Here is a 27,559-nt window from a genome sequence, read left to right as displayed (position 1 = left end):
ATAATTTATTAATATGGGTACCGAGTCCAGCTCATGATTTTATTTAATTACTAACCCATGTATTACAGAATGCAAAGTAATCTGTATCACTGAATGATATTGATTATTTTTTTATTTCTTATGGAACATGGGAATGGTTCATTGTATAGGCGTGTAGGGTAGGAGTATTACCTACTGTAAAAAAATTGTCGCGGATAAAAACTTGAATAATAAATATAAATAACCTAGTAAACAACTCATCTTCTAAAACGTGATTATGTTTGTAACAAACTCGTTTGATCTACAGTACTGATATTCTAAGTTTCTATTCGCTCTCATTGTTCTAGATATCTGTTTGTCTCACGCCGGACGCAACACGAGGACGTGTAAAGTGTTCGAGGAAAGTTAGAACTCTTGAACAATTCAACAGCGTCAAACACTTTCCGAGGAGGTTGGTGTTAGCGTCTGCAAGTGAATCGCGACCGTAGCAGAATTATCGTAATCAGTATCTCAACTTTAGACGTAGGTACTTGCGTGGCAAGTGGTAAGAGCCGCATTCGCGGAACCACGTCCTTATTTATAATTTGTATACATATTTAGTTTAGTATAGAGCGATATCCCGCTAAGAGGCCAATTAGAATGTACACATAAATACGTTCGTATTGGCCTGCAAGCCAACATTTAAGACAACACCAGCAGCACTGTTACCTTAAGCTACAACCGCGGCTTCCAGTAATGACAAGATAGGACTCGGAGATCACAAGCCCAGTCTGGAACAAGCTCTGCGAAACTACAGGAAGAGTAAATTTGGCTGAATAGGAGATTTGAGGGCGTATCTATGCCATAGGACTAATAAACTCTGAAGCAAGTCTTTATAGAGTTGGGTGTGAGTGACAGCGATCATTGTACCGATATGACAGTTGTCATCATGCTTTAAGAATTTACTGAAGTAGACTAGTGGCTCTGTGAGCTGTAGACCTCGCGTTAAGCTTATAAAATGTAAAAGTGAAAAATACTTAGTTCGTTGAGTCGTTATCACAGTGAACTCACAATGGTCTTAAGCGCCATCTGACGCTATTGGCGCTTAAGTCCTTTAAGCCAATTTCCGCATTTAATAAAAATTCAAAAACTGGAACGATAAAAAGAAACTATTTAATCATAGATCCTGGTCACAAAATTTCACGAGAATCGGTTAAGAATTAATTGCGACCTGTAGAGGAGAATATTTGGACATACGAAAGCAAAATGCCAGAGCTAAAACGGGGACCTTCGCTGACGCTTCGGTCAATAATAGCGATATTGATTGGCTGTGAAGTTAGGATACTGTTCTTGATGGTTATTGTGATTTTTGGACGTGAGAACTAGAGTCTAACATATGCAAACATGTTGTGCCGAGATATGCGAGTTTGCCCCGCTCGTTCACGCCTCTTACGTAAATAAAGGTCAACTTAGCGAGCAACATTTCAACTTTTCTGTTGCACTTTACGCTAGACTGACAATTATTTAAGTTACAAATTATAGGTATATAATGTGTAATTTCTAAAGGCATTAAAATAAGTGCAACATTAATAATATCATGGAGCCAAACAAATAACGTAGTCTGTGCGGAAAGAGAAGTCATGGAATGTATTGGTTCCCTTATATTTCACGACTCCTCTCTTTCCGCACAGACTAGACCTAAAATGTAGTACCTAAATAAAAGAGAAGGACGTGTCACAAGAACACACTGGTGTGATATGTTCAAAATTACTTCAAATATTTTTTTAAATTCGAAAATTGTTTTGTAGCTAGTAGCAAGTGTAGCAACCGATATCGTGCGCTTGAAAAATAAAATAAAAGTAAAGGAGTTGTTGGTTTGATTAACAGCAATTAAAATGTTCAATCATTTGACTTTTGATACGAACCGATACTCCCTTGTTACTAGCTTTTTAATAAATTGCAATGTAATATGTATGTAAATATGTTTGTTCGGGTCAACTCTTGCAAGTTAAATTAGACCCTCTTCCCGACTTCCAATGAAGCTGAAAATTTGCATACATATGTAAGTCGGGTGACAATGCAATATTATGGTACCATCGAGCTGATCTGATGATGGAGACAGGAGGTGGCCATAGGAACTCTGTAATAAAACAAAGCAACCTTATTATGTTTGGGGTTTTTAGAATTGTCTCGATGGGTACTAGTTGCCTGTTGCCAGAAAAGTACAGCCAGCAATAAAAGCTTGTATCAAAAATGAAATTTTTGCCAAAAACTTATTTTTAAATAACTCGTTCAATCGTCAATGTCAACGTTCTCTCACCTTAGTCACCTTACCTCGTTGAATCGTTGGTGTTACAGATTAGAAGATACGAATATTTTTTAAATAAAACCTGCATTTTCTTAGACATGGAGTCAGGCACGTTTTTAAATGTATTTTGAGTCATATTTCAAAGCGTTCCGCCACTAAATCAATAGTAATCTCATACATCTTCACGCTCACCGACGTTCGCCGGTTTCCGTATTCTGATGCCTGTGAAAACCAATATTATCGGCAGCTCGGGTATCGTGGAGAGTTCGAAATCTTTATGCCTAGGTAATATGATACCTTCTACTGTACCGCCGTACCGTTAACAATCATATCAATTAATAGACATTATATATACATTGTATAGACAGTATGTCGATTTCTCAATTTTTGGTTTAATTAAACTGTACGGAATAGTTTTTTTTTCAATCACACAATTCACACTTGCTCATAAAGGGACCTTCCTTTTACTTTTGGCCCGTTGTTTCATCCAATATTGATACTGACTGTCGGTACAAATGGTTATGATATTCAAGGTTTAAATACCTACCTTATCACAGTTAAAAGTATTGTAACTTAAAACATGTTTACCCCGTTCATGACAGTTAGAAGGGAAAGAGGGCACGTAGATAAGACTACACAGTTATCCTTAAAATCGTTTAACGATACATACATATAAAAGTCGAGGGCACAAGATATGTGTGTATGTATATGTGTACATTCCGTTTGGAGAAATCATTTTCAGTAATCATTATTCATTGAATGTTAATTCTTTGCGCAAGTGTCACTACATGTGGGCAGCGCAATTTTTAACAATACGGCACTCATTTAAATTTGTGAGTAATGATAAAACTGATGAACTCCATTCAAAGTTCAATATAATCAGGTTAGGCCGGTTAACGACAAATTTAGAGTTTGTATACAAGTAATACCTTTTAGACTTAGAATGTTAACTGTATTTTGATATACTCGTACATTCGCGGAAGTATGAAAAACAATAGATTGACGTCATAACTGACATTTGACCCGCATGCGTCTCACAAAGACAAAAAAAGGATAATGACAGACGAGTCACGGCAAGGTGATCATAAACAGGTTAACTGCACTGTCTGCACGATGATCCTAGATAATGGGGTTTAAGATTAAGTTAAATTAAATAAATGTTCAAGTTAAATAAGTAACAAACAGACGATAAAATAAACTCGCAAACAGAGCAACATTAAACAATATATTATTATTACTTTTTATGTATACATTATTGAGATTGGTCTCCTACATTTTAAATACAAAATTTATTTATTTATTAAAATTACAGTACATTATTATACAACACAACAATGAAACGTTACACAAATTACTCTTACGCTAAACTATACTACAGCAACCATAGAAACGAATAATAAAAATAAGTCACATCTCAGCATTCTCAGCCGAACAAATCGTCCCGCGACCCCCCCGATTTTAAATTTGTTATAAATTTTTCGAATTAAGGAAAATGGGTATCCCTGGCTACACCACTACACCGCCCAGCTGACAATTCTAATAAAGAAAAAAAACTAGGTTTAATGGAATGGAAGATGAAAATTAAATCTATGCAGCTGCGGGTCATGCAGTTTAGACAAAACTGTAGGTGACCCTCTTGTGCTACAATAAAATCACGTAGAGTAAGAAGCAGATTTGGGGATAATAATTATCTTTAAAGCCGTCTAAGATCACCAAACGGCGTTACGAAGAGCTGTTTTTATAGGGTCGAAAGTTCAACAAGCTTTAACAATTGGCTAATTGCAGCTACCATAATACAAACAAACAGACACGAGCTCGATATAATCTTACTACAGTGCAGTGTAAGCACACGACTCAGAATGTTCCCACGACCACACACGGAAATGAAAGATAAAGGCGAGATGTCGAAATTGTGCAAAATGAGACGTCCCGACTGGCAGGTGTCAGAGTCAAAATGATCGATGTTGTAAGTTTCTGAGGAATATCAGAAACAAAAGTTAATTAAGCCATACTCGCTCGAATCAATCACGAACCTCGCGAAATTTAACATCATTAAAGTTAATGAAATTTCATGATCGCTCTAACCATGTGAAGTTTTTGACTTATGTTGACATTGTGATTACGGCGAAAGCAAACAGGGTCAAACTTAATAGATAAGGAGGCAATTATTGTGACCCTAACGCGGTTTATCGTAGGAAAAAATATGATGTTGTAAATTGAGATAAATTATGTTTGCATATTGTACAAACCGGCATGCTATAATCTACCGGCAGGACCTACGTAAGAAATCGGTAGGTACTATTTAAATCAAAATGAACACCCACTTTTTATTATATTTGTATACGACGATTTTTATAATGTATAATGTAGTAATAATATAACAGATTTGTTTGAATGACTATGTTAAATTTACAATCATCAAGTTAAATGTCTATTCTTAAATGTTTACTGATGCTTCAATTTGTAACTGTTGACCTAGAAAAGCCACTAACATCTTTAGCGATAATTTAATGAATGGTTGAGCATATCAAAATAGATTGTATTTCATTTATTACCTTTTCTCCAGCGAAATTTCAGTCCACACGGCATTTTCACAAACACAAACTCACGAGAACATGTAACCTTCTTTACAGTATCTTTAGCACTGAACAAAACAATTGTCGTAAGCAGAGTTAGTACCTAGCGAGTCATATATGTATACATATGGCGAAGTATATACATGCGATACACCACGTGCTTATCAGTTCGTAAAACTCAACTGTAACCTAAGCAAATATTACTAAGTGCAAAGAATAAGGTAACGCGTGTACCGAACTAAACTAAACATCAGTCATATAAGAAATGAGTTCAATTATCTGATAAAACACAACATATTCATTCACATCACCAATTCGAAAAAGGGGTTTTTCTTCCCTGCTAGGAGGGATCAAAGTGGCACTTTTCTTCCCTGCTAGGAGGGATCAAAGTAACACTTTTCTGTTCTAGGACACTATTTTAAACAATTTTTGCATACTATTTTTTTAGCTTAAATAATATTTTTAAACATCATAATTACCTCATAGGTGATGTGAAAAGCAGTATGTGTCACATGGTAGTAAAATTATTTCCATCTTGGGCGTAACACACTTGAATCCCTCACTATGGACATTAGTCTGAAATAAAATATATTGATTGATTGATTGATTGACTACGCTCAGGATTCTACTTTAGAATCCCTCGTTACTCTCGGGATTCTATTATAGAATCCTTCGCTTCGTTTAGGATTCAATGTACGCCCTCGCCGTAAATATGTCATTTTGCTCCCTTGTAACACAATCTACTATTTAGAGCGGGTTTTTTACAAAGTTCAATTAAACAACAAAGTAGCAACGATTAATTTAAAGTTAATGGTACTTGAGTAAATTGAGTTTTACTCTAAATCCACTAAAATTCGGACAGTGTGACACGACCAAATCGAATCAATTGTCGGGCTAAAAGATGGCATTGAGTTGTTGTTGCTTTTAGAAAAAAACTGGTACGACTTTGATGTAAAACATGATTGATGATAAATAATTAATTACGTTATAAACAGGATCTTCTTCAAAAAAATATTATAACATCCGTGTATTACGATCATAAATATAAATCTCATTTAAATTAAATTTATGCGTAACTACACAGTGTCCAATAAGTCCGAATACACATCTTTTTACCTAATCACTTATTAATAATGCTCTTATCACTCATTGGATGTCTATTATGCATGTACGATCCAATGAGCACTATACTTTTTACTAACAGGTATATATTTATATCTTATTGTTTACTAACATAATATTGTAAACAAACATATGGATTATGGATACCTGGTGTCTGAAATAAATATATTCATTCATTCATTTACCTTGGCTCTAAAGACATACGGATTACAGTACAGGCCATCAAATTCTTATTTTAATATTGGTGCACAATATTTTCTTGGATCCCATGCTTATAAAAAAACGCAAAGAACATGGCATTTCCAAAGCGACTAAGAAAAAGAGAGTGCAAAGATCTAACATAATACTATCTTGGCACGCAAGTGACGAGTTTGTTTTTTCTGACGAGAAACTGTGTTCGAACAGCTTCATAATGCCCAAAATGATCGATTGTGGGCACCACGGATAGAAGACATTCCGGAAAACCAGAAAAAATTTCCTAGGTTTCAGAGCTCACCATCGGTCATAGTGTGGGGTGCAGTATGTAAGAGGGGTAAACTACCTTTAGTATTTATAGATAAACGTGTTAAAATTAACGCACTTTATTATAAAACCGTAAGGTTTTGGAAAAGATTGTTGCCCCAAATTTAAAATGTATGTTTGGGAATGAATATTATGTGTTCCAACAAGACGGAGCTCCTTCACACACGGCAAATGCTGTTCAAGCTTGGTGTCAGGCTAATTTGACAGATTTTTTGCCGAAACATGAATGGTGGCCACCCAGTTCTCCAGACTTGAACGTATTAGATTATTTTGTATGGTCGTATATGCTTTCAAAACTACATGATAATGAAATTTATGAAATCATAAACCTGGATCATTTCAAAAAGGTTATCGAGCGTATTTGGGACGAAATGCTACTGGAAATGGTACATGCTGCGTGTGATTTATTCGAGAAGCGTTTGAGGCTGGTAAAAGCGGTGAAGTGAAGGTGGAGTTATTCCGAAACATTTGTTGGAAATACAATATTATATAAGTGTGAAATTAATAAAATATAATTTCAATTGTAGTAACTATTCGTACCTACATTTATTTTATTCAATATTTGTACTGTATTCGGACTTATTGGACACGGTGTATGCAAAACCACCAATGAATACCATCAATGATGTCCTTATTAAATCACATTTAAAATCGGGTCTATCGCGAATTTATTTTGTTACCTTTATTTACCGACGTTAAAATGTGATATAATATGTGTTCAAAACGAAAGTTTAAATGTTATAATGATGTCCTTATCCATAGTAAGATAATAACATAAATAAGTAGGTATATCTGAGAACAGAACAGAAAACCTAGTTGATAGATCACAATAAGTTTTTTTAAGTATCCGAACACAAGAAACGCTCGCGTATCTCACCCATCCAAGTGATTTAATGCACCTTTTTAAGGCGCCCCTAGACCGGCATGTTATTGTTAATTTACTAGCAGCTGTTCATCAACAGATCCGCATTCGTCACTTTAAAAAGCAACCTCGTTCGCCGATTTTCAATAGTACAGAGTTCGGTTTAGGATCTCTTTTCATTAGGGTCGAGATTTCTTTTCAAACCTTGCGAGGAACCCTGTAAGTGTAACAGCTGCCCCAGCCGGCTGATCGCGTGAAGCAACGCATTAACAACGCGAATTAAAATTCTATATTACAATTTTACACTAGAAATGTTCACCGATCTAGCAATTATCGACGCAGAACAGATACTTTGTAGTTTCATCAAATACCAAGGATTTATTCGTTCTTTTCATACATCGACGTAAAAAGTAGCTAACCAAAAAGGTTTTAAAATTTGAATTAATGGATTCAGCGTACTTTTTAACTTCTAACAATTGAATTCGCACCTTTTCAAAATTAACATGTTATTGTGATTAGTGATTACATTGTTGAATAAATAAGATTATGGTGTAACTCACCAATCCGCATAATGCCCCAGGAAACAAATATTGCACTTAAATCAACAAGCTGTATGGTGAAAACGTGACAATTCGGCAACACGAGTTTACAGAACAATCCACACGCGAAATAAACTTCATAAACTTACTTAACGTTAAAGAGAGTAGAAACTTTGTATTAATTTACCTTTCTTCGAGCCAAATATCGCTTTGAGTGTCGATATCGTCCTTTTCTTCATTTTCCCCATTTGTTGTTATAACACTGCACTAATTACACAAGCAACTGTTATAGACATCGGATCACAACAGACTGAAATACTCTCCACACCACGACCTCAAGTTTTTCAGTCAGACGGTGCTTTTTGCTCCTTTTGCCGCTCTTATTTCCGTGGTACTAAAATAGGCCCGCCGCTACACTTGCACCGGCGCAGACGCTACAGGCATCAGTCATATGCGCGCTGATCAAACGGGAACCCCACTCAATGTACATTAAAATAACTCGAGCAAACAAAATCCACTACTTGTCCGCGCCCCATAAATCCAGGGATTCACAAACACGTTGTATCTCTACGCTTGCAAATTTTTTATTAACATAGGCGCCTCAATTTGCGGCTTTAATGTTATCAAGACACCATGTTATCTTCATTTGTAAGCACGGACTGATAACGATGTAAAATCCGAGCAAACGGTAATACGCACAAGTTTACGACGGACTGTTATGTTCAATACTGAGGTATATTAGAATAGTAAACAAGCCGATACACGCGCACGTCACAAATCAAAAGGTCGGTGTGGCGAAGGTTTCATAACCCGGTGGCCGTTTACGACCAACGAATTAATCCGACAGTAGTCCAGTAGGAAAGGGATCCATCGCAGCGGCTATTCTTGGGCGAGCAGCGAACGCAACTAAACACGCAGCGGCGCGGGCGCAGCACGCGAGCATAATAGAGAGCTGACCGGTATACGGTGTGACACAAAAATGGTCACAGAACGAACCCCTTCCTAACAAAGTTCAGCTTCCGTCCAAATCCAATCAAGCGGTGAAATGGGAGCATTCCATAAGGACCGTTTCAATGGCGCTGCGTTGTCAACACCGGAGGCGACATCCGCCGAAATTTTAAAATTGGAATTTAACGAACGACACTTTCGGGGAACTTGCAGCCGGCTCGATCAAGACTGCGGGTTTGGACCATACGTAAATCACAATCACAATGACAGGGGTGCGATGCGATGTGTTGCTTGCGAGAAGAATATAAAAGTTTAAGCAAGGAGAAAAGGGACGGCGTATAGCAAAAAATCTGAAGTGGCATTCCGATCACCCGAAAATAATAATGGTGCAATCTGTAGCACAACTAGCACAGTGTACAGCGAAATAGATACACGTGATAAAACACTTAAAACTCTTGCGTTTTGAACACATATTTAATGATATGAATGGGTCTACGCGATATAATTATATTGTTTTTACTTTAAATCCGGCGTTTCAGCTGGGTTGTTTAATATGTAGATATAATCAATAGTCATCATTCATCAACTCAGGTCTTATATATTTTTTTAAGTATTATAATTTCTACTACCTTTTACTATGATAATAGTGGAGTTGCTGAAAGTAATTTCTAGACATCTTCCTATTAAGCTGTCGTTATCCTAACCATTATAAACGGTTTCTATTATAGTAACAAATCACACAACGGGACGTAAGAAACTCATTAGAGACAGCGCCTAATTTATGTCCACTTTAGCCGTCGGGCTTCAAACGGAAATATTACGCATCCTCTATAGTTCAGCTCTAATTTAGTCCTGACGAAAATTGCTTCCTCGGATGTGACTTATGACGGCTGTTATTCTGTTGGTGTCTCTGTCTAACTGTCTTCTAAACCAATAACATAAAAATATTTTATTTATTTATTTTAAAATTTAATTCAGAGATCAAGGCCCATTACCCATTACATATACCTTATAGACTAACATACATATAAATTTCATAAACTTAAAAACTAAAACACTATTTTGGCATATGGGCAGTTGTTATATAGTTAGTTATCTTACGTACTTTATTAAGGTGGTTCGACTAGGTTACCCAAAGCTTAAACCCCGCTAGATGGCGTCACTTTCGCAAATTTTCAGGTTTTATTTTTTTGTGGAATAGTGTTGGTATCTGTATACTTAAAAGTATGTTTAGCGCACTCTTTACATAAATATTGAACTATTATAATAAACATTGAATACTTCATTAGTGCAAAAAACACTTTTAAAGTCGACAGAGTGTTTCTGTCATGATATTTCCTACTATTACTCACACATGCAAACAGTGTTTCCGTGATGCTTGTAGTAGACAATTTCATGCAGTGTAAGTATGCTGCAATGGCGTTGCGGTATGTTCGTGGAAATACGTGCAAGAGGATTCGGGTTCGAGACTAGTACGTCAGGGGTACTTTTTTTTGTCCTTTTTGTGTTATCTTATGTTTCTTAAACCTTTTATTCTTCGAATTCTTGTCCGATTCCGATATAACCGAAATATATTTCAGTGATATCGGAAACGGCTCTAACGATTTCGATGAAATTTGCTGTAAGGGGTTCGATCTAGCTAGGTCTTATCTCTGGGAAAACGAGCATTTTTGAGTTTTTACTTATGTTTTCTTTTTCTCCCAGATATTCAGTATTATTAATAAATTAGTTTATAACGTTTTATAAAAATATGTGACGTTTTGAACTAAATGGTACCACATTGTCGGTTGTCGATTAGGTTGGTTTCATTTTGAAGCTTTATGGAAATATGACAACAATAAGTAGGTACCCGTTTGGTTGAAAACGCCACATATATTGAAAACCTGACTTTCACAAATCTCACCTTTTTGGGTTCTTCCAACTCAGAAAGGATGGAGAATACTGACGATTCTTAGTAGCACTAGCCCGGAAGTCCAGGTTTGTAAGTGTCAGGTATCAGTTTTTTTTTAAAGCGCTAAATATAGTTCTACAAGTAAAGCAATCCCTTACTACCCAGCCTCTATAGTATTTTTCAAACTAGAAGGGTACGATGATAGATTTCATCTCCATACAATTTATAACCTAATAATGCCAAATGTTGCAAAATTATATTGAATTGAGATCTATCATCGTACCCTTGCAGTTTGAAATAGTTATTTACGATACAAGTGCGGAAAAGAGAAAATTCGAAACGAGTGGTGACAGATTAAAATACGACCGCAGAGAGTGTTTTAAATCGACACGAGTTGCGAATTACCTATTCGCACGTGTATCGTACAACGTTTTACAGTACATGTGGCCCTTTAAACTTTCGACATATGCATGAAAAGTGCTCTTTACGCACTAGGGCGAGAAAGTTGCACCATATGTACTGTAAAATACTTTTTAGTACATATGGTGCTACATATACGTTACCGCCCTAGTGCGGTAATTGGTACAATACATGCATATGTCGAAAATGTAAAGGGCCATAATTATGTACTGTAAAACGTTGTACAATACACGTGCGAAAAGGTAATTCGCAACTCGTGTCGATTAGAACACTTCCTTCGGTCGTGTTTCAATTTATCGCCACTCGTTGCCAATTTCCTACTTTTCGCACTTGTATCGTAATGTACTAATAATAAAGTAGTAATTGTAAAATAAAATTAAAACTTTTTTTATATTTTTTTTTTGGATTCAAGTAGGTACAGTGAGTAACAACATTGCATGGCCTTCTAATTATAACTATTATAGAAAACGGGATATTTATCATGTTTATTTATATTATTTATTTCTCGATATTTTGGCCGGTCTTGCAACACCAGTCGTTGTGGAGATCCCTGGGGAGGCCTATGTCCAGCAGTGGATGTCTTGTTGGTGTAGATGGATTCACACAACAAATGAAATAACATTTTTTCATATTTGTTATCCGTAGTTGTCCCTGTACCTGAAAGAAAAATAATATCATGATAGCACAAAATCTCTAATGTTATAGGAAGAAAGATGATGCAACAATATGGATTCTAATAAAGTTATCATTTACTTACCTAGTAATAATTGTGTTTTTCATTCATAGACAAAATTCCATAATTTTCATCCCCAGGAAATGTTTTATTTTACTTTATTGCAGTGGGGATGTCCTGATTTTTTCTGGCTAATGAAGGAAAACATTTTATTTCCAAGAATGCCTCTTCATTTTGCACAATACCTAAAAAAAAACCTAGAGTTAGTGACACATTGACTATTTGGCAACCAAAACAGTAATAATTACATTATATAGGTATTGTTCACTGCTTATTATCCTACCATTACGGAAGAAGTGAGAATTATTTTCTAAAAAGATCGGCACGAGAAAATTACAATGTACAATGAAGGAGTGAAACTACCTTACGAAACTTCACCATCATGAATTCCGCTTCAATTGAGTCTAAATTTTCCTGGATTTTCGCGGACCAGAACACCGATGATTTTTGTAACTTGATTTAGACGTTGCTATCATTTTGAATTTATACAAACAAATTGATAACTCACAATAAACATGACCCTATGTGTCAGTGTCAACACTGTCAACAAAAAATGCACTAAACATGACGGCACTGCAAATCCTGCTAGGTCGGCCAGGCAACGTCGCCAACGTCATAGAGTGGCAACGCCGCACGCAACGTATTTGTACACGACATTTGTGACACACACATACGTAAAATTGATGAAAAAATTACGTTGATTTATGTATGATTTCTGTATGAAACAAAGTTTTTCTATTAATTTAGCGCAAACGAATATTCGAAAGTAGATAAATGAGCAAATATTTCTGTAGTAATAGTGTGTAGTGCCTTAATTAAAGCAGATTGAATTTTGTATGAAAATCGAACCACCTTAATGAGAACCTACTTACACCCCAGGCCAAAAGTATGAAAACAACGTTGTTTTCTTTAATATGTTATGTTTATATCTTTGTTGTATATATTTGTAAACTAAGTCTTACATTAGGCAAACCCAAAAGATTAAAAATACACGCTTAATATCCAAACATCCTAAAATATTGTCAAAAAGCTAAAAAAATAAAGTAGGAAAAAGATACATAATTATACCTACCCTTTAATTACATGACAAAATGTTGAATTGGCAACTATCACAGCCAGAGTAATTTACTTTTTAAATGTTCTATTATTATTTTTACCAAATTGTCAATGAGTAGTATAAAATCCATTGCTTAAAAGATCACACTTTTCTATTGAAATACAAGCTTGTTTCCATACTTTTGGCCTGGGGTGTATTAAATATGTGCTCCAGGCTTGTGTCACGTTACTCAGGTTGTATGGTCTCGATATACCCTCTTTTTAACAATTGTTTAAATGGGACCAACGTGTATTAAAGTGCGCTAAGGAAGGTACAAATCTGTGGACTTGCACCCTATTACACCTGTGCGCTGCCCGAGACTTGTACCGTTTTTCACTAGGGCCACAAAAATTATAGTTAAATCCGCACTAAAGGGCCGCAATATTTGACGTTACATTAGGACATGGCGACAAGTTGATTTGTTTCTGAAATAGGTACGTAACTAAGGAAGAAAAGCTATATGCTGAAAGCTGAAGGTAAATATAGAGAGAAAATTTAAGGAGCATACTGATGTTGAGTTGAGTTACTTAACAATTGAATATACACGATTCCAGACTTACAATTACTAAATACATCAGAAAACCTAGACAGAATAACAAATAAACCGAACAATGCAACCAAAAGCACAAAGAAAATGCCCTAAAAGCGTGAACGACCGGCATATTGTGAGAGGTGTAAGACAAAGTGTTAAGTAGTTGGTTATTGTTTAGTCTTACCATTAGATTGTTTGGATTTTCAAATAATTTGCTGGTTCTGGTTGGTGTCGAAACGTGTATGTAGACAGTCGTGACATGGTGGCACTTATATGTGTGAAGGACAATTTGGCCAACACTTGTAAGTCCGTAACCTATGCAAAACCAAATAATTTTACACGGCCTCTTGCATAGAAACAGCAAAACAAGCTTTACAGTTACTTTGTTTAATGGTTGGATGGTTGGCTAGGTTTAGTTAGTAAACAGTACCATATTTTTATTTTTTTTAAATATTGCATCAACTTTGTCACGACTACCCACTCGCAGTATACATATTGCATATGCAAAGTACGGTCGCGAAACGTCAAGAACTTTATGTTCACTTCAGTTAATTCAACACTTGCGCCCACACCGCTAGATCTACCGCCATGCTTCCACTACATTTAAGCCAACTTTAAAACATTATTAAAGTTCACATCTTGCAAAGAGAAAGGAGGCGTTATTAATAAATTTGATCAGTGATTTGTGCAGAATGCAATAGTGCGTGAAGTACCGCTGCCTCACACTCGGGTGCACATCTGTTTACTTTCAGAAACTCTTATCGGAATACCCATTTTGCGGAAATATGATGTTTACAACACTTGGAATGAGGGTGTTTATGGAATCCATGACATGTGTTTAATTACGTGTTGGTTAAAGTTAATCGACGATATCCCCCGGCGCAGCGGAGATACGTATGTACGCAGCGAGATCGTAATATGATCAACCACATTTGGCACATCTATTCCCGTCCCGCCTAATAATAACGTCTCTTTTATGAGAACTGTTGTTATCCACTATCCTAACCAGAGATAGATGTGTTATGATTGACGTTAACATGGAAGACAATGACAGAAAGCCGCTAAAATCACCGCAGAGGAAAGCAGACGTATTAAAATTTATAGAACGTTAACAATGTGTGCTGGATTTAACATCCTCGAGGATCGGTAAATCGAGTGTCGCGGCGGTTAGTTATAACGGCACTGCAAGCCACGGTGCTATGCTATAGATAGATAAAAAAGTTGGTTACCAGTTCAACTGTGCTGTACCTAGCACGATTCACCTAGAATGCAAGTCCTAGATCATGCTTCTATTTTTAAATGAGTTTTTTTTATTAGTCTATGTTTTTAGGGTTCCGTACACAAAGGGTAAAAACGGGGCCCTATTACTAAGACTTCGCTGTCTGTCTGTCTGTCCGTTTGTCACCAGGCTGTATATCATAAACCGTGATAGCTAGACAGTTGAAATTTTCACAGATGATGTATTTCTGTTGCCGCTATAACAACAAATACTAAAAACAGAATAAAATAAATATTTAAGGGAGGCTCCCATACAACAAACGTGTTTTTTGCCGATTTTTGGGTAATGGTACGGAACCCTTCGTGCGCGAGTGACTCGCACTTGGCCGGTTTTTTTACGATGCAACATCCCAATATCTTAATCGACCCTCAAACTCCAATCCAACATGAAGCAAAATGTCATCGATAATCGATTTCATTTATTAATTTAATTGTTGTACATATGCATTAGGTAGTGGCATACCGGATACTATACTACTGATATGTGACACTGATAAGGCAAGTAACATAGATTTCGCACATACCTATACGAGTTAGCAAGAACAAGATCCAAAAACCGGTCCAGATGTCATGCTGTCATTCACCAGACGAGATGGGTTATTCTGATGGGTACACTACCTTAAAAGTGAACAAAAGTATGTTTCACCTCAGCAACTCGAACAAGAGTACTTTGCTAAATATATATACTTAAAAACAGACTCACTGAGTGAGACAAAATGACATTCAAGTGACCCTTATATTCAAATGCCATTTCAACATGCGCGTCCTAATATAAGTTCGAAGTACTTGGATTCTATTATATTCTCTCTGTCCCTTTCACGTCGTTAGCAAAAAGTAAGATACAAAAAAAGTTAAAACGACATTCCACGGTATATTGACGTTTTATAATAGACCCCCGAAAAACGTCAGAACGCATCGTTTCAAAAACACGTACCATAATGTTGAAAATTTGATAAAAAAACTATATTTTACGTATTTTATTGTACAATTAAAATAAGGAACTTAAAAAAATACACAGATTATCACGCAGAATAAATAATTCTACTTTTAATAATCTACTTTAGTTGGTGGTTGCAGTTTTTTTTTTTTACAAAAAAAGTTGTCGATTGAAGTGTCAGTTGATGTTCGTTATTTCCATATTATTTTACTAAAATTTATTTCGTTTTGTTAGGGTTCCGAACCCAAAGGGACCCTATTACTAAAAAGTACGGAACCGTCGGTGGGCGAGTCCGACTCGCACTTGTCCGGTTTGTTTTGTGTTTGATTGCGGTAATCAAACTTAATTGTTAGAATATCTTAAGAAAACATGAGTGAATAAGTGATGAAGAAGGATTACATTTTTCAGGTTGTCTAATATGTTCTCACTGCTGAGGTGAAAAGTTCTGTGTACTACACGAGATCAAAGCTATTTACATCTCGTGCACTTTTGAGTCCCTTACTACGCTAAAGATTCTAAATTAGAACCACTCGCTACGCTCGTGAATTTATTATAGAATCTTTGGCTTGCACGGGGCTCAAAATAAGCACTCGAAGAAATATCAAACCTTGCTCTCTTGTTGTACAAATAACTAAGATCAGTTTAACCGGTACAAGTGCAAAAACTAAAATTTTAAAAATCATCCATTTAGATTTTTTTCAATGCCTTCAAGTGATTTTATTAATAAAACAGTTTTTGAAGTTCATGAGTAACTATCGCGGTAACCGAAGACAAAACAGTTTTTGTTTAGCCATTTTTGTTCACTTTTAAGGCAGTTTACTGAATCATTAATCGACTTATAGTTCTCTAAGAACAAATTAAATTATTTTCTATGAAAATATTTTAATTTGTGGTTTTTCAAGTAGACACACTACTATTTAAACTATAAACTGAAATAAATGTCATATACGAAGGAAAAAATGACCAAAGCCTCCAGTGTCCAGAGCTGGAATCGAACCAGCGTACCCCGTTTACCGGACAGGTGCCTGAACCGCTCGGCTATCCGGCCACGGTGGCATGGGTCGAAATTTCCAAGTATATGACAATTCCCGAAGGCTTGTGGCGCCCCCTGGCCATCTCTAAGGTAGAACAGTATGGTTCGACCTTCTAACGCACGCTACGCTGGGGTACGCTGGTTCGATTCCAGCTCTGGACACTGGAGGCTTTGGTCATTTTTTCCTTCGTATATGACATTTATTTCGACTTATAGTTATTTTGTAATTTATTAAAGCCTCTATATTTATAGTATAGGTACTATATAAACTGTTTTATTCGTATTGAACTCTTACCAAATTTTGGTGGTAATTACTGGGGGAAAAAATCCCACCTTTTACCAGTGGTAACTATTGGGTTTTTATTTTTCCAAAACACTAAAAGGGGTGAGTGGTAAAAGGTGGGAAAAAATTCCCCGTAGTTACCACTGGTAACAACTTGGTGGTAACTAGTGGGAATAACCCGACGAGATTGACGTAACGTAACGAGTAAGTCGAAAGCTGAAAATTCCCGCAGAATAGGACAATGGATTCTGGTTTCACAATGGACCAGTCGCAGCCAAAACAAGCTCACGTGGCGTATAAAATCGAATATTAAGCAACGGAGACCAAAACACAATAAATAATAGTACTACGTAAAGAAGGCTCACTGTATAACAAAACCCCTGTTTAGGTATAGCAAACGGGCTTAAACGTTGCCGATTGGACATTTTATATATACTTGTGTAGTCAACATTTTTGTCATTGTTCCTGCAACCAGCTGCGATGCACTGTTACTTGCTTTAGACATACATATTTGTATGGAACACCAGACCTGGTGACGGCCGCACGACGACGCGGAGTGACACACGCCTGACCAAAATAAAGATTCGATAGAGGAGAAATGGAAATCAATACTCATATAAACGCATTTGATAACTCGCATCAATGATGAGAATGAGGGAGGAGGGAATGAGAAAAATGTATCTGGTTGATACTAAGCTAACGTAACCTATGGACGCTAGCATCACCAGAGTAGTCACTTGCGCGTTACTGACCTTAAAACACGTACAATATTATCTTAGAGAAACCCGTACGAAAAATTTCATTCAACTCATTATTTTTATGAAATTGTATCAGTGTGCGACAATATTGTTGGGCGATATGCGTGCGCGTTGTATTGTAATATACAGATCCTTATGAGAGACGACACACCGCTTGCGTGACGTGTGCGTGCGCGGCTCCAACATTTTAGCGCACGCGCACATGCACGACTACGTTTACTATCATAATTTTTTTAATAATTTAAAAAATTAACGGACTTGACACAGTTAAATGAAATAACTATATAATACAGAGTAATCCCACGGCCGTGAAACTAGCTCGGTGTAAGACTTGATTTAACTCCCAGCAATCAATTTATGCGTTATCTTGTAAACTTACGGGACGGGGATAAACAAGTAGAGAGTTTGACAAACGATCGTAATAAATAACGACGGTACAAAGTAGACTGGAGTAAATCTTACTAATTATTTTCTTCAAGCCATTTCACTAATTTACACGTATTTTGTTGTCAATGTTATTGGTGCAGACACCAATTTTTCCTAGGCAAACGCCTTTTCAATGGACCATCCTTTACAATGGATAACCGAGAAAGAATACATCGCCGTTAAATAGCTTTAAGTATATGTCAGTAATAGCTGGGGAAGCGACGAAGCTAAATGTGTAGTTACTCGAGCGTCGTAGAGACCTATTGGAATCGAAAGATTAGATGATAGGAAGAAAATGTCAGTCGCGCAACATGTCTCTGATAACAATGTTAATCTGCCGGTTTATATAGGCAGGGTGGTCATACAGAAGGGTAGAAAATTTGAAAAAAAAATAATTTACTCGAGCGCGTCAGATATTCAAAGGGGTTGTTAAATGGATCCCACAAAAGTGTCTACTTCAATAATCTGACGATTTCAGCGATCCGTAAGCAAATGGCAGTCACAGTTGCAAAAAAAAACCGCCATCTTGAAATACTCGAACGTGTCAGATTATTATACAGACAGTTTCAAATTGATGTCCCAGTTATGTAAAACCTTAATCTGACGATAGTGTGGAGCAGTATCCTTATTCTGACAATTTAAAAAAAAAAACATTTTTCAAGATAATTTAAAAAAATCTTGTATGTATTTATTTTATTTATAAACTTTCTTGTGCCTAAAAAACTGAGCCGAATGCCGCTAAGTGGATCAAAATCGACCAAGGGGTTGAAGAGATATCACATTTTAAAGATTCTATGTTGGTTAACAACGAATTTTTTTAAGCTCGAGTTACTTCAAATTTAACATCTTGGGCTCCCCTGTTATTAACATTGTTTAATTATTTCGTTAAAAGCGTATTATTAAAATAATGACAACGGAGGGCTATATGGGGACAGTGTGAGAGAGAAAGAAACAAAAAAAATATTGCAACAACTAAAAATATAAATAACAATAAAATTGTACACCCGTAAGTTATAATTAACCTAGATAAAATCTATAAAAGAGCTTAATTTACAAAAAAGAGCTGGGTGCACTAAACTTCATAAACGATTTTTGACACTTGCTTTCTCAAATCGGCATTTTTTATTTATTTAGTTATTCTTGCATTATTCCCTTCTAAATAAAATAATAATAATCAACAGTATGCAAGGTATTCCCCATATCTTAATCTGACGCGCTCGAGTGACTCTAAAAATCCCCTCTTGGGCTCCCCGACCATGAGCCGTGATGATCCCCAGTCATAGAGAAACAAAACATTGGCAATTTTTTCAAATGTTATTCTAAGTTACATCCTTCAATCAAAATAACTTCATAGGTGTCGTCATATCAACAGGTGTCCGACGCGATTCGGACGTGTGGGGGCGGCCGCCCACGGCTGATGGCAGTTATCGCCAATATCGGCCCTTGGCCGATGTGACGAATTCCGATATTAACCTATTGCTCGCTGGTATATAAAAAAAATACAAATTGGTTTGCAAGAGGTGGCGCTGACTGCTTTAAAAATAAATAGATTAGTAACGTCTGAAAACTAACTAGCGTTAATCTAGCGTCTACTACCTATAACTAATTGTTGATATTACTTTAATCAAACACAAGCTTTGTGTAAAGTTAACGAATCTGAATTTATATTAGAGCACTTATAGGAAAGTAATGGAAAGTTAGCCATTTCATTGTTTATGCGCCAAAATGTGACGTTTTCAACCAAAAGGTACCACATTGTCGCTTGTCGATAAGATTGATTTCTAATTGAAGCTATATGGAAATAGTGCCTTACTGACAAGCGACAATAAGTACCCTTTTGGTTGAAAATGGCACAAATATTTCGTAAGAATTATGTAGAAATGGGAAATAGGTGCCTTTCATCCCATTGAGGCCACGTAACATTGGTTAACGGTATTTTAAAGTTTTTAAACAGTTGGCCTAGACATAGATAGATAGGGGTGCATTAGGACCCCAGAACGCGTTTCGCCAATCTCTGATGCAGATAATGGACGAGACGTGACTTCAATCTAAGCAGCCGCGCTCTTAAGGACAACTATGTCTTGTGAATAGACCATTAACGGTAATGTGACAGACTCACGCCTCTAGATGTACACAGTATACATATATACAACAGAGTACCTGAATGTATGCACTTAAAGGGGGACACATTGATAAAGTCAAACAAGTTTGTAACTCACGAAATCAGAAGTCGTGGAGGTCAAGGGTGAAATATCCATTGTTTAAGAGTAAGAGATATCCGACATTTTTTCATCGGAATAGAGCATTGATATTATTTGAGATACCTAAACAAAAAACACCAGGCGGTTTACAGCTTGCTTTTCGGCAAGCTATCAGAAATAATATTTCTCCAACTATAGTCTGGTTAGTATATTTTCAATTTGATTTACAAATAGCTATGAGATGGATTTTAAATACATGTACCTCCTATACCTTTGTACTAATGATATGCGTTCCTATTTTATATTAATTATTTGTACACTAAAGTGTTTTACTACTACATGTCTACTACTATTATATTATTATGACTTAGCGTGTATTCATCTCTTCATACCAAAGCGATATCCACATATGTATGTGAATTCTGTTTTTGTTCATACTTAAGTAATAAGTACTCGATGCAAAGGCAGTGTACAAATAAACAGTAAATCCAAGTGCTATCATATTTACATACGATGCGCTAGAAAATTGTTATGCCGCGGCAATTTACATACCTTGCGTCAAGCGTCAACAACACAAAAAACGGCTTTCCAGTCCAGGCTATAAAATCAGTATACAGTCAACATTATCATCATGTCACACTCACAGGAGAGGCCTCCTCTCATTGTTAAAAGAGTTTGTGCTATTATCAGTCTCCACGCTAAGTCAAATACGATATGCCTGTTTTTTGGCAGTACCGAGAAGTAAAAGTAGCCATAAAATATGGAAATATTTAACACTTAAATTTCATGAAATCATTGCTACGAGCCGATGAGGATGTAGATATATTATTGACTGGCAAAGGTCAGACATGTATATGCGTAAATATTTAGACATGTTTTCATAAAACTTAAAATACGGTCAAACACAAGCACTAAAACCATTTTGCAAAGTAATCCAATACGGTTACAGATATAAATATACAGTGAATGGGAGCCCGATATAGGCCAAAGGAAGCGACTACGCTACATGATTGATGATGCCAATTTCCTATTGATTGGAGGAGTAGGTACCGATATACATTCATGCGTAGCTTTTTATTTGCGTAACATTTGATTAAACTAGCATTTTGTTTGGCAATAAAAAAACAGATATATTTTATGCGCAACATTTAAGACAAATTATTTAGATTAAATAGACAAAATGTTGTCTAGTCTATAAAAAGTTCCTGGATTACTCAATATTTACTCTACAGAGATGCTATCGTACGTCTCACGAGAAGCATTTCGAGTAGAGTCATTGCACTTTCTATTATGAATCGAGGGCACATTACGCGTACAATATGCGAAATGATCATTGACGTCTCATTGGACAAGGGGCCGTTGATCTAATCAACTGTAACAGAACCAAGTGACTTGTTTATGTCGTCATACTGTTTTATAAAATGAAAGCATAGACAAATAGAAAATAATAGGACATAGTAATTTTTATACACAGGATGTTTTTGTTGGGAATCTGTACAACATCGTAGAAATAATTAATCAGGACTGATAGTTACTTTTTATAAAATATTCAAAATTTTACACCGCATTACTTGAAGAGAATCAAGAATCATATGATGTTAATTATAATCTGATAAAGCCGCAAATGTCCACTATGTACTGGTATCGATTTTATGTTTAGCCAAATATTACATAATTGTCAAATATTTGTTTGAATATAATATACAATTATGGACAAATTTAGAGGAACGCAAAAAAAAAGTTTAATTACTAATTTTGAAATTACTTAGACGAAATAAAAATGATTGATTGATTGAGCTGTAATCCAGTCATTAAACCTTTTTTTGGCGTTCCTCTAAATTTGTCCTTGAGTATAAGACCACTGAAGTAATAACAAGTCAAGATCAAGTGCGGTGAAAAACATTGAAATGTTGTTATTTTTTATTTGGAATAAGCCCGAGGTTAGAATAATATAGCTGTACTGTACTGAGCCTAAACACGATGTATACAATACCACCACAACCACATTCGATTTCAAAGTTTCCCCTTCGCACGCTATTAACTTGCAAATAGTGACAAAATAAAGCTAACATCTGGTTATTATTTGCTGAATCAAATAGGAGACTCACAGATGACTATAATTGGCCGTGGATCTGTTACATTACAACGACACACCATGTGTAATCAGTGTAAATCACAGATGTGATTAAACTGATTACAGGTGTTAAGAGTTAAGACGTGACAGAATGTTGTAGTTAATGAGACGCTGTGTACGTGTACGCTGTACTTAAAAAAAAAAAAAAATTTAAACTGTTTATTTCAAGAAAGATTACAAAGACTATTTACAGACTTAGCCTAATCTACATTCTAATAGATTGTATGCTAAGTATGGTCTATGGTATAATATGCTATATATAACAATTATGAGGTTAACTTAAATATTCAGGCAGTGCTTTTTTATCATGATTTTAATTTTATGGGGCTTACCCTCTTCTAAATTATCTATTATATCTCTAGGAAGACTATTTAAGATGTGTGGCAAATAACTCGACCAGACTCTTTGCCCATAATAGTTGTTGCTACTTGGTATATTGAAATATTTTTTGTTTAACAGTACTCTAAGGTTAGTTGGCCTGTCATACCTATTCAGACTTTCCAATTTATGTCTATATTCTAATACTATCGCTAGTTTCACTTTATCATACACATTCATTATTCTACAATGTTGGAATAAGTTATCATAATTATGTTTATGTTTATATTTGATTTTTAGTGGTACAATGGATTTTAAGATTCTTAACTGTAAACTATATATTCGCTGTAGGTGACTTTTGTGGGTTCTGCCATAGCTAGATATTCCATAGTTTATCACCGAGTCAGCCATGGCCATGTATATTAGACGGAGTGTATTATATGGCATTTTGTTTTTAAGTATTGTCAGGTTACTGAGTACAGCTCTTAGTCTCTTACATTACTTACTGGACACGACTCTATTAACGCGTTTTTTAATACTACGTATTAAGCTTTTCATTGACCCCTAGATTGTCTAGTTATTGTTTCTTTGTAATATAGATGTACCTAGGTTTCATAAGATAGCGTATTGGCACTTTTGTAAGGGGGGTTTATACATCGCGTAAAGGGGCACACTGGTAGTTTTAACAAACTTCAAGGGTTCTTGGTGACTATGTTCTTGTGTTGTGTTGACTATTAGAGTAAAATCATCTGACTTTATATGAATTATCTCCATATATGTCTCTGTTTTCTGGACATTTGTTGTATTCTAAATAATATCTCCAATTATAAACAAGATATTTCCATTAGCTCATATTTACCAAGAAGTTATAAACTGTTTATTCTAATAGTTGACCGTATAAACGACATCGAATATATTTACGCTTACGCGATGTCGAGTAGGAGGATGGTCCCACGGTCGGCAAACATAATACTCCGCAATTGCTTATTGAACTTCGAACGAGTCATTAATTTGTCCATGATCGTCTCCATGACGGATTAGGATGGCTCACGGTATCGGTAGCACGATTTGGCTTTCACTTTACTAATGTGATATCCATTCTGCAATTGATCTCTATACTTACACAGATTATCTTTAATTTAGTAACAATACATTTCCCTGCGGACTCGTGAAATCTATTTTAAAACCTTGAACTGGCCAAATACTTTTCCAGAATTCCATAAAAAAAGAAAATGAACGAAGACGAAGACAATGTATCTAATAGCCATAGCTCGAGTCAATCGTATACAGTAAAACTTACAATATTATAAATGCGAAAGTAACTCCGTCCGTCTGTCTTTCTGTTACCTCTTCACGCTTGAAGCGCTGAATCGACATTACAGGACATTTCGAATGCAGATATTTTGAGTCCCGGAGAAAGGACATAGGATATTTTGTATCCCAGTAACCATCACTTAAGCGGGTGAAACGGGGGGTGGAATTTGTTATGGAAGTAGTATGCGGGTGGTATGAAGTCTCAGGCCTCAGGCTCGTAATTTTACATATATGCACTGAACAAAGCGGTAAAAGATCAAAAGGCAGATCCTTATCGTGACGCAATTGACTTTATTGTAAGAGTAGGCTTTAATATACATAATATTAAATTCCGGCACCGTATCAAACAATTCAAATTGAAAGTTAACGTCTATTCGCGTCGTGACTGGCGAAAATATAAAATTACCGAATATAAGTTTCCAAACAAATCCCGATAAACGATTAGACGCGAAGAATATTAACGTAGCGATAGTGTTTTGTGTCGGACGTTCTAAAGCAATTACGTAGTTAAGTGAAGCAAATAGGCTGCAATGTAGATTGGAGAGAGATTACCGGAACATTATGGGGGGCCGTGACGAAGCAAATTACATAAAATATTAGTCAAACACGAATTTGTCGATAACTTCATCAAAGAAAACTTAAATTTCTGCTGTTAACTATTAACTTGTTTTTGATGCTATTCCTCCCTTGAAAGATGTTTTAAAAACTAAAAAGATTTATGAAAATGCACTATCAATTAGTTTAATGACTAATTCTTAATGGAACACTGATTTAAACTTTCACGATTTTTACTCATTATTATTTACAACGACGGATTCTTAATGGATTTTGATTTATGATAGAATTTGTGATTTTCTATGATGAAAACCGACCGTAATTAGGGTTCCGTACCCAAAGGGTGAAAACGGGACCCTATTACTAAGGCTCCGTTGCTGTCTGTCCATCTGTCACCAGGATGTATCTTATGAACCGTGATAGCTAGACAGCTGAAATTTTCACAGATGATGTATTTCTGTTGCCGCTATAACAACAAATACTAAAAACCGTTTTTTGCGTAATGGTACGGAACCCTTCGTGCGAGAGTCCGACTCGCACTTGGCCGGTTTTTTTTAACTAATTTCTATGAAGAAAAGTTTAATGAGTGCAAAGCTTGAAATATTAGGCAACAGGACAGTTTGTTTTATTAAAATTGCCAAATAAATAAATCGTCCTTAAGTTTCTCAAGCGGATCAGCAGTGGTTCCTTTAGAATGCATATAAAAAAAGTGAAAAGATGCAAAGGGGTTTTGACGTTTTAATGAACCTAAGATTAACAGTTGTATAAAACTAGTTACCGAAGTCCGAACCTGACAATGACTGGTCAAAAGTGCTGATTACGAACGTTGTTCGCGGGTCATTAGTATCTCTGTCGTGAGCGACAGACAGAGCTTTGTATACCGACGTGCTGGTAGCGATAGTATCTAATGAACACCCACAAAACGATATCTGATTACACTTTATTAAAGCAAAATTGTGTCAGATACAATGATAAACATGTTTTACTTAAAAAGAAAGTTTGAAAAGCGAAGTGGTCTCAATCGATTTCAATCTAAGAGGTAAAAAGTCCAAATAATGTTCAAACATGCTAATTATTCGATAGAAAGCTGCAAGTAATGTTTAATTGACAAATGAGAATGTGCACTGTGCATTACACCGGCGATCAAAAGCCATTTAAGACGAAATCTTGTAGTGAAATGACTACAAGTTACAACCATTTGGTGGATAACATCTAAATTTCTGCGTTTGTTTACTCGTACTAAAGAGGATATAATAGGATAGAGCGGTACTGTCAGTCTGTCATAGTAAATTTTGTAGCCACAGTAAATTCATTTCTTGATTTTCGAGGCAGGCAACAGAAATACATCATCTGTGAAAATTTCAACTGTCTAGCTATCACGGTTCATGAGATACCGCCTGGTGACAGACAGACAGACGGACAGCGGAGTCTTAGTAATAGGGTCCCATTTTTACCCTTTGGGTACGGAACCCTAAAAAAGAATTTTTACAACATCAAATTTGAATAAAAATTGGATTGTAAAGCATAGGTTACCCATAGCCATAACCATTATTTTACTTCAGGTGAGTTACCGGCTTTACCGAGAAATGTAGGATTTGTTAATCTTGCTTAAATTAATGCAAAACAAATTAAATAAGATAAAAATAATGAATTTTAACTGTAAACCCTGGAAAAGTGGAAATCGCCCTTGCAATTGCCTGTAAAATTGTACAGATTTAACTCAAATAAGTTTCCATAGAAATATTACGAGGTTGCGTGATATCTAGTTATAACATAACGGTGATAAATGATAAAGTCTCCAGGTTAGTCAGTTAACGACAACCTAGGCAAACATTAAACTCAAAGCGTGTCAGGGAAAACAAACAATCGTGACCAGAAGACGCATGATCGCGGCTTCGAATAAGATTGATAAGACTGTCGACCGTGATGACAAGCTTTATAGTCCGTACATGTACGAATAGGTATTACAATTTCGTAAGGTTTCGGCAAAATTGCAAAGCTCACTCACGATAACAGATACGAGTACATGCGCTTTGTTCAGTTACCTGCAATAATATCTTGCACAACGGAGCGTGCAAAAATATCTGACACATCACATTCTTAATAGTAGATCCATAACAGCGTGTCATATATTTTTGCGCGCTTTGTTGTTAAAGATAGAGACAAATTGCAGGTGACTGTACAGCCTATACAAATCCGTCTTTTTGAAAAAAAAAAGTGACTGAAGATTGTGATATCTGCCAATTCGTTCTTTATTTGAGGACTGTGCCTAATTAGAATCAAAATGCATTCTTATTTCTACCTAGCGTTATCCCGGTCTTTGCCAGGGTCTGCTTTCCTACTTGCCTTCACAATTAATAATCACAATGCATTATCGACCAATACCTAAAATATCGTTTTGTCACTAAAACACCTATCGATTGTACTTATTTCTCTGCTTAGAACTCAATAATTAGTCATCCGTGTATCCCGCGCAGGAAAGGGCTGCGGTCTCCCATCGGTTGTATTTTGTATTGCAATGTTGGGGGATACATGAGATATATCATCACTTAGCGCACGACCCCAGAGAAGACAATCATAACAATGTATTAAAATAGTTACGTCAAGAAACTGAAGAGATAAGACAAAACAATCGAGGGGTCAACATCTGAACAGATAGGATCGTTCACGAAGATAGGATAACTCTACTCGGAAACTATTAAACCTAGAGGTACAAGTTGAAGTTGGAACCAATCGCAGACGACAGCAGCAGACTACGTGTCGCTGCAGCACTACCTGGTCTATATATTTCTATGAAATACCATTCGTAACTTTC

At 36.0% G+C, this 27,559-nt stretch overlaps 1 protein-coding gene across 7 annotated transcripts in view; it reads right to left on the bottom strand.

Moving 5' to 3' along the window:
* The window catches only part of LOC134746634 (uncharacterized), a 47,097-nt gene that overhangs the window by 18,109 nt on the left and 1,429 nt on the right, over nucleotides 1-27,559 (bottom strand). For 2 of the 7 annotated variants that reach the window (XM_063681078.1, XM_063681080.1), the window contains exon 1: nucleotides 8,075-8,591. The exons of 1 other annotated variant lie outside the window; for it this stretch is intronic. In XM_063681078.1, the coding sequence (XP_063537148.1) occupies nucleotides 8,075-8,135 (61 nt within the window). In that variant the 5' untranslated portion in view covers nucleotides 8,136-8,591. Of the gene's footprint in view, nucleotides 1-4,821; nucleotides 4,981-8,074; nucleotides 8,942-27,559 lie in introns of those variants that run through there. 4 more of the 7 variants (XM_063681085.1, XM_063681077.1, XM_063681084.1 and 1 more) reach the window with 4 other exon arrangements.

Source organism: Cydia strobilella, chromosome 13, assembly GCF_947568885.1.
Source record: "Cydia strobilella chromosome 13, ilCydStro3.1, whole genome shotgun sequence".
NCBI classification, from domain to species: domain Eukaryota; kingdom Metazoa; phylum Arthropoda; class Insecta; order Lepidoptera; family Tortricidae; genus Cydia; species Cydia strobilella.
Note: the sequence above shows the minus strand (reverse complement) of the source record. Positions and strands in the feature narration are given on the sequence as shown.